Source organism: Electrophorus electricus, chromosome 7 (assembly GCF_013358815.1).
Source record: "Electrophorus electricus isolate fEleEle1 chromosome 7, fEleEle1.pri, whole genome shotgun sequence".
In the NCBI taxonomy this organism is placed as follows: Eukaryota; Metazoa; Chordata; class Actinopteri; order Gymnotiformes; family Gymnotidae; genus Electrophorus; species Electrophorus electricus.
The window spans coordinates 10,667,300-10,679,799 of NC_049541.1; the positions used below are offsets into that span (position 1 = coordinate 10,667,300).

Sequence of the window (12,500 nt, forward strand, 5' to 3'; positions counted from 1 at the left end):
TCTCTCTCTCTCTCTCTCTCTCTTTTCTTTTTCTGTTTCTGTTCATCTTAGTGTGATTAACTGCAGATGTGGAGTACTGGGGTTGTGAGCAGATGTTACATTTCTTTTCAGGTGATGATTGGCTGCTTTCCTGTGCTCATTTAAACTTAAGAGAACAAAGACAGGGCAGTGCTGCCATGGGGCAGCTTGTCTATAAAGCATAACACTTAGTTATGGGAAAGACACTTTGAACCACTTGAACACTACTGTTTACAGCAGGGATTAATGTCTCTGTTGAATGCAGAATGCAAAACTTTATCATCATGTGCTCTTTTCATGAGCTGGCAGCGGAGGACTAGATGAATTTTTGTTACTTTGTGTGGTGATGCACGGGGCGAGGTCAAATAGAACTAGATTTTTATTTTGTGTGCACAAATGAGTTTAATGTGGCAACAAGGTACTAATCATGTGCACAATTTACTTTATTCAAGCTCACGTTTTGTGAATTGTCCAAAATAAAAAAAATTGCCTACATTAATTTCATCACGTGACACAAAATTGAAATGCATTTGAAGGTGAATGCTGGATTATGAGATTATGCTGAGTTATGGGTTATATTTTACTTCGGCATGAGGTCAGGATGCAGGAGAAACGTACATATAGATATCAGAGAACAAATTGATTGTATATTAAATACAGTCCCAGCTACAGTAGTTAGTTTGGAGATGTCAGAATCTTTGCTCTAAAGTGTAAAACAGATCTATAACCTTCACTCATCCACAGGTAGAATCTACTTTGTGATACTTAAACAAGTGTAACGTTGAGTGAGTGGAGGCAGGGCACAAACACAGAGATGAGTGATGTTTATTTTGGGAAAATCCATACTCAGTAACCACTAAACAAACCATGTTCAAAAAAACAGGAGCCAATCAAAAAAAAACAGAAACAAATAGGGAAACCAGTAACAGGAAACTGAACACTGAATGACATGAAACAAACTATAAGAAACCTACAAAACAAACCCAAAAAACATGCAATTAAGAAAGCGATGACCAGTGATCTGTGACCAGCAATGAGACAGTGACCAACAACTGAGACAGAAGTACCCAGTTTATAAATACAAAAGTAAATCAAAGGAAACAAGACACAGCAGAAATCACAATCAGGGCAGTTATTCACCAGCCCAAAGACGAGGGCGGAGAAAGAAACCAAAACGAAACCACACGGCGACCTCATCATGGGTACCGGAACGAACACATAAACTAATAAAACAACATGGCGTCATGGAAACAGTTGTACTCCAGCGCTTCATTTCAGACCTCAGGCTGGATACGGCCGGAGGACTCATTCTCAACCCAGCAGTGATAACACATGTAACAGCCCAACACCCACGCTAGTGCCACTGCCATGTCAATGTCAGTGGTGAGTCTAGAATGTTCTGCCACCCACGTAATATTCAGTGGTTCTGTGGACAAAAAGCAGTGAACCGGGTAGCGAGTGGCGGACGAAACGTGCCCACCAGCGGATCAGCTACAGTCTGTAACTGTACTGTTGTAGAATGCGCCTACAGGAAGATGGTCTAGACAACCTGACCAGTTAGTGTGCAGTACCAGTTAAAGGTTTGGACACACCTGACTGAATGTAGGGTTTTAATAGCAATTAATAGGAAAGGTGTTTTAATCTAATAGATTATGCTGAAGTTTGTTTCTATGACAAGTATAATTTGAGAAAGGTGTTAGCGTATATATGAGTTCATTTTCAAAACACACACACACACACAATTTTAGAAGCACCCTCACCCTATAAGGGCAGATGTGAGAATGTGTTCAAGACTGCTGGGAACCATCGGTGGTGGTGCCTCATGAAGCTGCTTAAGAGAACACCAAGAGTGTGCAAAAAAGTACAGGATTCTTTGAAGAATCTAAAATCTACGATTGTATGTTTTATCACAACATAATAACATACGTGTTGTTTCATTGGTTTGATACCGTCCCTGTTTTTTAAAATGTAGAATATAGCACAAATAAACAAAGAGTAGGTGTGACCACACTTGTGACTGGTACTGTACGTCCAGGAAAGGTGTTTCTAATAAAGTGGGTGGTGTGAGTGTGTATGTAGGCTGCCAGTTCATTTCTAACACAACATTAAGGTGTGTGCTCGACTATTTTCAGATATATTAGCTTTAGGATTCCTTTAATCATAGAATAATAGGAATAATATTTTACTAGCTGCATGTCAGTGGAGTGACCCAGAGGACAAGGCCCTGACCTGTGTAGGGGTGTACAGCATTCTCTCTCTCTCTCTCTTTGTCTCTCTCGCTCTCTCTCTCTCTCTCTCTCTCTCTCTCTCTTTCTCTCTCGCTCTCTCTCTCCCCCTCTCTCTCTCTCACACACACACACACACACACACACACACACACACACACACACCTTTTGCAAACTTTGCACACTTTTTCCCATCTTACAAGGAGCACTTGGCATGAAGACTTTGCTTTTGGACCTACTCAAACATGCATGCGGGAGCATAAACAAAAGACCTTGATGACATATTTTTTATATACATTTAATCAGCATATGTTACATATGGGACCATAGGTGTGTTGAATTGTAATTGTAACTTCTGAACTTCAATAACAATTGGTCCACTGGCCATAACAGGGCAACTTATCCTATAATCTTTATTAAGATCAGCTACATCTGTGTAACCTTGAAAGCTTTGAGACTAGAGTTCAGAGGTCCCCAGTCCGGAGATTTAGACTGGACATCACCATTCCTCTCTGTTTTGGTGTTTGTCGATCTGTCTGACAAATACACCAACATGCATACAAATGTATACCCACACAAGCTTACGCAAATACTTTCACACGCTTTATTTTTGAAATACATGTGTAACGCGGAGCGATTGATAGACAGACGCAAATGCTGAGAGGAGCGAGATCCAATATCAGGGTCATGAGAATGGCCCAAGGTCAGGGCGCCGAGACGAACAGAATGAGAATACATTATTACAAGCAGGAAGCAAAGCACAGACACTGGGGAAATAAATGTGCTGACCGAATCTAAATAGGCAATGCGTAAACAGCGTAGAGCACGGAACACAGGCTAGAACAACCAGAACACGACAAGAAGCAAAGGGTTACCACGGAGACAGGACATTATGGGCCAACCATCACACACACACACACATATACACATTTCTGTAAGAAATGATGGAAGTAAGAGTCTGTGCAGGGGTTTCAGGCTACTTTGTGTGATAAGAGAGTAGTTAGGTATTCTGGGACACACACACACACACACACACACACACACACACACACACACACAAGTAAGATGAGTGAGAATTGCCTGGAAATAGATCCGCATCAAAGAATAGACTTTCCCTGGCCTTTCCCTGCCTGCAGAATCACCAGATTTACTTGTCTGTGGTTGGTGTCAGTCACTTTTATTGTTTGTGTATGTTTTGTGATATTTCCTTTAGTGAGATTGGATTCAAGATCTTGATTCCTAGTGTGTGATTGCTCAGTAGATATATAGACTACAGACACACATAGATTAATTGACAATTATATAAATGTATGTAAAAACACATATATACAGTCCTCACATAACATTTATTTCATAAGGTTTTATTTAATAATGTAATCTAAAAGGAATTATGGTTGAACTGCATCTAGTTGCATAATTATAACAATTTCTTATTAGATTAAAATAATAAGTGGGTTTAGGCCTTGTTTATTTTATTTTAAATCTAGTATTTTATATTTAGGCTTAGCTAAATTAATTAGAGGCTTTTAAACTGAGCTCCTTCTAGTGCAAGGAGATACTTTCATTACACCCCTAATCTTCTTATTTTGGGCTCTAATGTTACCCTGGTTTTAATTGGTGTTCTTCCCATAGGCAGCAGTGGGATATCTGTCACTCACTTCCTGACCTGTGATTGGTTGCAGATAACTATTACGGCACACCCAAACCTGCGGCGGAGCCGAGTGCTCTGCTGCTAAACGTGGCCGAGCGGCTGGTTCCTGGCTCCGCCCACAAAACAGGTGGCAAACGCAGGCGCAACAAGTCTGTCAGCGACATGGAGAAGGCTGGAATTGACCCTCCTGAAGAGGAAGAAGAAGAGAGACCCGTCATCAATGGCAACGGAGTCAATATCACACCGGGTAAAGAGCGAGAGAGAGAGAGAGCGTGAGAGAGAGAGAGCGTGAGGGATGGAGACAGAGAGGGAGAGAGGGATAGAGAGAGAAAGAAAGAGAGAGAGAGTCAATTGATTAAATGGCTGGAAAACGTAGAAAAATGCTCACAGGGAGAAAGGAAACTGTATTGAGTGCTCGAGTGGAGTGGAGCATAACACTACCATCAGAGCTGTTTAATAAAGTGTCGCCAGTGTAGCGCGAACTGTAGAATGCGGTGGCAGGGTGTCCTCGGGGCAGCATGTCTTTCTTCCCTGGCCACGGGAAAAGGACAAGCAGAGGACAAGCTCGCAACCCTCACGCCCGCTGCTTGCTGCGTCATGTAGCCTAGCGACCATCTTCACTTCAGATCACCGCACAGTAACCGGCGTCGTTAGAGTGATAGCCTAGCAACTGCCTCGGCAGCCCGTCTTCGGGCACTTTGCACTCCTCTCCTCGAATCTTTTGTCGGAGGGATGAAGTTGAAGAGGAAGAGGAGAGGGAGAAAGAGAGAGTGAAGGGTGATAAACGCACTTCTGTTTGACTTTCCCTCCTAAGTTGGTGTAGGCAGTGTGTGGCGGAGAGTTAGACTATGAGAGACGGTGTGTGGTAGGGAGTTATACTAAGAGAGACAGTGTGTGGTAGAGAGTTAGACTATGAGAGACGGTGTGTGGTAGGGAGTTATACTAAGAGAGACGGTGTGTGGTAGAGAGTTAGACTAAGAGACAGTGTGTGGCGGAGAGTTAGACTATGAGAGACAGTGTGTGGTAGAGAGTTAGACTAAGAGAGACAGTGTGTGGTAGAGAGTTAGACTAAGAGAGACGGTGTGTGGTAGAGAGTTAGACTAAGAGACAGTGTGTGGCGGAGAGTTAGACTATGAGAGACAGTGTGTGGTAGAGAGTTAGACTAAGAGAGACAGTGTGTGGTAGAGTTAGACCAAGAGAGACAGTGTGTGGTAGAGTTAGACTAAGAGAGACAGTGTGTGGTAGAGTTAGACTAAGAGAGACGGTGTGTGGTAGAGAGTTAGACTAAGAGACAGTGTGTGGCGGAGAGTTAGACTATGAGAGACAGTGTGTGGTAGAGAGTTAGACTAAGACAGTGTGTGGCGGAGAGTTAGACTATGAGAGACGGTGTGTGGTAGAGTTAGACGAAGAGACAGTGTGTTGTAGAGTTAGACTAAGAGAGACGGTGTGTGGTAGAGAGTTAGACTAAGAGAGACAGTGTGTGGTAGAGTTAGACTAAGAGAGACTGTGTGGTAGAGTTAGACTAAGAGAGACAGTGTGTGGTAGAGTTAGACTAAGAGAGACGGTGTGTGGTAGAGAGTTAGACTAAGAGACAGTGTGTGGCGGAGAGTTAGACTATGAGAGACAGTGTGTGGTAGAGAGTTAGACTAAGAGAGACAGTGTGTGGTAGAGTTAGACTAAGAGAGACGGTGTGTGGTAGAGAGTTAGACTAAGACAGTGTGTGGCGGAGAGTTAGACTATGAGAGACGGTGTGTGGTAGAGTTAGACGAAGAGACAGTGTGTTGTAGAGTTAGACTAAGAGAGACGGTGTGTGGTAGAGAGTTAGACTAAGAGAGACGGTGTGTGGTAGGGAGTTAGACTAAGACAGACGGTGTGTGGTAGGGAGTTAGACTAAGAGAGAGAGAGGTTTTGACTTGAGCAAGGAAAAGGCCTTATGAACAACTTAGGGCATCTGTCACTTTGAATTAAAGACAGAGTAGGACCAAAAGGTACCGATAAAGAGAGAGAGAGAGAGACAGCTCACTACAGCAGTGCAGCAGAGCAGAGTTCTTGTGCTTTTCACCTCTCTCTTCTCCCTGTGGCTCTCCTACGGGAGCTACAAGCACCATGACTCAAACGAGGCCACATCAGTCATTCTCTCCTTTCCCTTTCCTCTCCCCCTCACATTGCTCGCAATCTCTCTTCCCCCCCCCCCCGCCCCCCCGCCCTTATAGTCTGCCTCTCCGGCTTTATCTCACTCATTCGCGCCCTGCCTAGTTCTCTGCTTTGTCTCTTTGACTCACCCATGGTCCCCCAGCTTTGCTCTCTTTTTAGATCCTGCTCTTAATTTTCTTCTATCCTCTCAGTAACTATCTCACTCTCTCCATCTCTTTCTGTCTGAATCACTCTTTCTTCCGACGCCTCACTCCACTCTGTCCCTCTTCCTCTCACTTCCTCTCTCATCTTGTGGAATCCTCTTCAGCAACAGAGAAGGAGACCGAGAGGCATTTGGGAAATCCTTGAGCTAAAAAGCCACGACACACTGCTGTTACATTGTCGCCTAAGGTTTACAGTTTACTTCAGATACTTCTTCTAATCCCAAAGGAATGAGCAATCCAGCACTGACAGTAAGCACAGACGTGGAAACCAGTACGTACATCATTTTGTAACACGCAACAGGACAAACCATCTCCTGCGTAGATATAAGCACTTCAGCAAAGTGGCGAGCAATAAAAATAGATGTAGGCACCCCAGCCTCTACACGAGGACGCGGGCCGTGCCGGCGCCCGCAACAGAAGAACGCAAGAGCTCATTATACGAAACAGAGCAGCCGACGTGGAACGAAACAGCCAAGGACGATGTGTGACTCAGAGGGCTGCAGCTCGCCCTCTCAGACAGCAGCAAGACTTCGCGAAGGAGTGACCCAAAGCAGGAAGCGTTTCTGCCCACGCTACTGAACGTGTTAATTGGGAACAGGTGTCAGTGCGTAGAGGAGGCAGAGCTGAGAACAGTACAGACCGACCTACGGCTGCCGTGGCACTAGAGCAAGAGCAGTACAGACCGACCTACGGCTGCCGTGGCACTAGAGCAAGAGGAGTACAGACCGACCTATGGCTGCCGTGGCACTAGAGCAAGAGCAGTACAGATCGACCTACGGCTGCCGTGGCACTAGAGCAAGAGCAGTACAGACCGACCTACGGCTGCCGTGGCACTAGAGCAAGAGCAGTACAGACCGACCTACGGCTGCCGTGGCACTGGAACCTGTCTAGTGTGCTGGTGCAACTCCTGCATTCACTCTGAGCTGGGAATATCTGTTCATACATGTTATTATATGTGTTCATATACACTGCCTGGCCAAAATAAAGGTCACACACTAATATTTCGTTGGACCGCGTTTAGCTTTGATTACGGCACACATTCGCTTTGTCATCATTTCCACAAGCTTCTGCAATGTCACAACATTTATTTGTGTCCAGAGTTGCATAAATTATTCCCCAAGGTCTTGTATTGATGATGGGAGATTTGGACCACTGCGCAAAGTCTGCTCCAGCACATCTGAAAGATTCTCACTGGGGTTCAGGTCTAGACTATGTGATGGCCAATCCACGTGTGAAAATGATGTCTCATGCTCCCCGAACCACTCTTTCACAATTTGAGCCTGATGAATCCTGGCATTGTCATCTTGGAATATGCCTGTGCCATCAGGGAAGAAAAAATCCATTGATGGAATAACCTGGTCATTCAGTATATTCAGGTAGTCAGCTGACCTCATTCTTTGGGCACATAACATTGCTGAACCAAGACCTGACCAACTGCAGCAAGTCCAGATCATAGCACTGCCCCCACAGGGTTGTACAGTAAGCACTAGGCATGATGGGTGCATCACTTCAGCCGCCTCTCTTCTTACCTTGATGCACCCATCACTCTTCTTCCGTTGCTCCAGAGTCCAATCTTCATGCTCCCTAGCAAATTTAAGCCGTTTTTGCTGGTTAGCCTCATTGACAAGTGGTTTTCTTACGGCTACACAGCTGTTTAGTCCCAATCCCTTGAGTTCCCTTTGCATTGTGCATGTGGAAATGCTCTTACTTTCATTATGAAACATATCTCTGAGTTCTACTGTTGTTTTTCTACGATTTGATTGCACCACACGTTTAAGTGATCGCCGTTCACGATCATTCAAGATTTTTTCTGACCACATTCCTTCCTCGAAGATGATGTTTCCCCACTGTCCTTCCACTTTTTAATAATGCGTTGGACAGTTCTTAACCCGATTTTAGTAGTTTCAGCAATCTCCTTAGATGTTTTCTCTGCTTGATGCATACCAATAATTTGAACCTTCTGAAACAGATTAACATCTTTTCCACGACCACAGGAATGTTCTTTCGACATGGTTGTTTAACAAATGAGAAGCTACTCACTGCATCAGTTAGGGTTAAATATCTTGTTGCCAGCTGAAACATAATCACCCATGCAGGAATTATCCAGTGGGAGGCTCTGACCTGTTTGCTTAGTTAAATCCAGGTGGGGACCTTTTTTTGGCCAGGCAGTGTGTGTGTATTCTCTCGCCATATTTCTTTATTCACTCGTAAATGTATACATCTCCCTAAAAAGCCATCAGGTTTATCATGTGACACTGATATTTTGGGCTGACATGTTTTATTTTAAAATGAATTAATATAAAGTAATATTGGGTTTTATATAAGAAATGCTGTATATTGTGACGAAGTAAAAAACGCTGTTTGTATAAGTGTTTGGCCCCTGTGATATGGAAGCCCAAAACTGAGACAAATAAGAGGTGATCTCTGACTAGGGCACAGCTGGCTTATAATCGACCTCTTCATGTGATTCATGAAAAACGTCGACCCTTTCTGGATGAAATTCAAAGGCCTAAGAGCATTGTAAAAAAATTATACATAAAGTTACAGACAAGCACAAAATAATATCCAACTGTTTGGAAATCCTCTTCAGCAAAGTTAGATGAATATAGAGGAGGTGGACTCAAGGAGGAGGAGGTGGGATCAGCTTTTGTGGTCAGATGAAACAACAGCGGAGGTGTTTGGCCAAAAACGTTCAAAGCGTTACGTTTGAGACGCACCTAAAACCCATTTCTTAACCAACTCCATCCCAGTAGTGAAATATGGGGGTGATTGTATCATGATGTCTGTTCAAATTGAAGGACAGATGGATGGTACAGAAAGGAAAGTACATAGAGATACTGCAAGAGAACCTGTTTCAGTCTGCTGAAAAACTAAAAACTAACCTCACCTCTGAGTAACACTGGGATTCATAAAAACTACCTCACCTCTGAGCAACACCAGGATCCCTGCTGGAAAATTGCAGTGCACAGGCGTAATCCAAACTCCCTAAACAACCTGGATCTGGTCTGCCAGGAAGAATGGGCAAAAATCTCTGGTGCAAAACTGGTAGGAACCCCCCCCCCCAACAAGGCAGTTCTACTAGTCTGAAGGGAGTTTAGTTTTTAAGATCTACTGCAAATAATGAATTTTGACTTTGAAAATTGACCATAAGAGCATATCTGTTTGCAGTAAGAATAATGACTGGAACAATTTCTCAAAACCCATGTAGCGTTAAGATCATCTTAAATGAGGGAGACAGCGTGTTCAGTGTGATACTTGGTGTGTGCATGCGTATGTGTGTGTGTGTGTGTGTGTGTGTGTGTGTGGGCATATGCGTGTGTGCTCACGTGTGTGTGCCCGTTGCACTTTTCGTCTTCCACAGACTCCAGCGAGCAGGAGGATAAGAGCACAGATACTTCAGGGGAGATGCTCCCAGCTGCCCCATCCGTGCTGGCCGAGACCCACGCAGACACCCTGAATGAGACAAGTGAGGGTCCCCAGACATCTCCCAAGACAGAGCAGGACGAGGAGCTCAGCCCTCTTCCTGAGAACTGGGAAATGGCATATACTGAGAAAGGAGAGGTCTACTTTATAGAGTGAGTATGTAGTGTGTTCTGCTTTGTAGGACTAGCTCTTTTGTGTGAATGTGTGTGTGTGTGTGTGTGTGTGTACATTCTGAATGAATGCCTGGTTGGCGCCTTGGTGTGTGTGTGTGTGTGTGTGTGTGTGTGTGTGTGTGTGTGTGTGTGTGTGTGTTAAGGGCTGGGAACCAAAAAAAAAGGGGCTTCCTGCTAAATCTTATTAGTACTACAAAAAACCAAAACATGTAGGAAATTCCCATGTTTGTTCTGGTAAACAAAACACACACCTAAACGTATATTTGTGTCTATAATTAATCCTTGGCTTCATAACTTGCCTAAACAAAAGTCAACAAATTGCACAAACTCAGAAAGCTCTTAGGCCATGTTTGTTATTTATGTTTAGTTCCTTCTGTGAGTAACTTTAATTTGAATAAGTCATTTAAATTTTTTGCTTATTGAAAGGATTCAGTGACAGGAATATGAACAGGAAATAGATCGAGATGATTTGCTGTATGTGGGCATATTGCTGAAATGATAGTGTTATACGCTATATACACTGATCAGTTATGACATTAAAACCACTGACAGCTGAAGTGAGTAACAATGATTGTCTTGTTACAGTGGCACATGTCAAGACGTCAAGGGGCTGGATGTATTAAGCAGAAAGTGAACAGTCTATTCTTGGAGCTGATGTGTTAGAAGCAGGAAAAGCAGGCAAGCACAAGGATCCGAGTGACTTTGACAAGGGACAAATTTGAAATGCGTGTAACGCCAGGTTTGGGTGAGAGCATCTCCATACCTGCGGGTCTTGTGGCATGTTCCCGGGATGCAGTGGTTCCAAAAGGACAGCCATTGAACTGACAACAGACTCATTGACCCCCCGAGACTCACTGCTGCATGTGGGGAGTGAAGGATAGCCTGTCTTGTCCAATCCCACGGAAGAGCTTCGGTAGCGCAGATTGCTGAAAAGGTTAATGCTAGCTATGATAGAAAGGCATGAGAATGCACTGTGACCCCTGTACATCAAAAAAAAAAAAAAGTGCCTCCAATGGGCATGTGAGTGTCGGGACTGAACCATGGCCTGGGCTGATGAATCCTGCTTTCTTTTACATCGTGTGGCAGACCAGGTGCAGGTCCTGTATCCTGAGTTTCGTGCCTTGATGGGTCAAAGGTGTTTTGGCACTGTGGACCTCCACAGTATTATGCAGGTGATTTTAATGCCATAGATGTAGAAAATTCAGTGTTAGAGTTGAAAATGTTGAAATTATACTAAGCTGTTTTGTGCGTGTGTGTGTGTGTGTGTGTGTGTGTGTGTGTGTGTGTGTGCGTACACACTTGAACCATGCTGAGATTCCCACTGGAGCAGTAGCTGGTTTATGTTAAGACAGATACAGTGTGTGCCTCTCAAATGGAAATCTCTTATTGCCTCCTGTACAGCATCATAGAAACACACACACACGCACACACACACGCGCACGTACAAACAAACACTGCAAAGCGCGGCCATGTTGAAGACTTAATGGAGTTGTCATGCAGCCAAAGGTGGCTTTCTTCCTCTGTCTCCTCCACAGATGGAGTCTCTTAGTTCTCCAACTGTAGACACTTCTCCATATGTCTTTCTCATCCTCACACCACGCACACAGTCACACACAGGCTTGACCCCAAAACTACCGCTGCAGATGTGGTTCATGCGATTCAGGCCACCCACGTACAACACCAGTGCGTCATTTTCTGAATATGCCCAACGGCTCGTTAGTTCATCATAGACGTTACATTTCACGGACAGAGACAGCAGCATCTTTTCCAAACACGCGCGTGTATGTTAGCAAGTGTTTGGCCTGTAATTCCGTCCTCCAGGATGAAGGCCACACGTCCAGTACAGCCTCAGACTGAAACAGCATGCTTACATTTAAACCCAATGTTTTGATGGGTCATATTTCATTATCCTTTGTATCATACGACTCTTTTGAGAATAAATCAAAGGCACATGAACGTCCTGTCGGCTCCGGAAAACATGAATCTCGTTGAAGTCATATTAAGGACTAAAGATTTTTTCACTACTTGAACAGTTCTATTATCCATTTCATGGATACGCATGTACGTTTGCAAAGAATTGTTGGATTTTAGCCAGTTCATTCTCTCCGATAGCCTCTGCACGCATCAGTAAACTCGAGTCTGGATATGAATTGATGTGCTACATCTTCCACCTGTTGACTCCACTCTGCAGCTTTGTGGAAACGATGACCAAGGCAGGTCTTATGTCCCAGGTACACCCTGACCGGCTGGCCCAGCACGCTAAACAGCAGGCTGATCAGCCTTAGAGCTACGCTGCCTCCACTCTTTCGTTCATGAAACACTGCACTTTTACACCTGACCACTACAAGAAGCTATGCATGGTTTTAAATGCATTTCTGACGCAATCAGGACTTCATCGACATCATCAGACTGCCCAGAAAAGGGTTAATGCAGGTACATGACACTCAATGCGGGTACAGAGTCTGTTACGGATGCACGCTGACTACAGAGATAGAGAGAGAAAGGAAGAGGAGGCTCAGGAAAGAGCAGAGAAATCCGGGTAAGGTGGGGGGGGAACAGACCTGTACTGGGGGAGTACTGCCTGTGTCTGCTCCACGGGCCGAGCCTGACCACCGCCTCACCCACACACACTGCAGACTGGCATCGCTCCCAT

The 12,500-nt window shown here is 44.4% G+C and overlaps 1 protein-coding gene across 11 annotated transcripts in view; it reads left to right on the top strand.

Annotated features, from left to right (window-relative positions):
• Positions 1–12,500, top strand: part of magi2a (membrane associated guanylate kinase, WW and PDZ domain containing 2a) — a 194,112-nt gene that overhangs the window by 126,844 nt on the left and 54,768 nt on the right. For all 11 annotated transcript variants that reach the window (XM_026997448.2, XM_026997454.2, XM_026997465.2 and 8 more), the window contains exons 4-5: positions 3,926–4,141; positions 9,613–9,826. In XM_026997448.2, the coding sequence (XP_026853249.2) occupies positions 3,926–4,141; positions 9,613–9,826 (430 nt within the window). The remainder of the gene's footprint in view (positions 1–3,925; positions 4,142–9,612; positions 9,827–12,500) is intronic.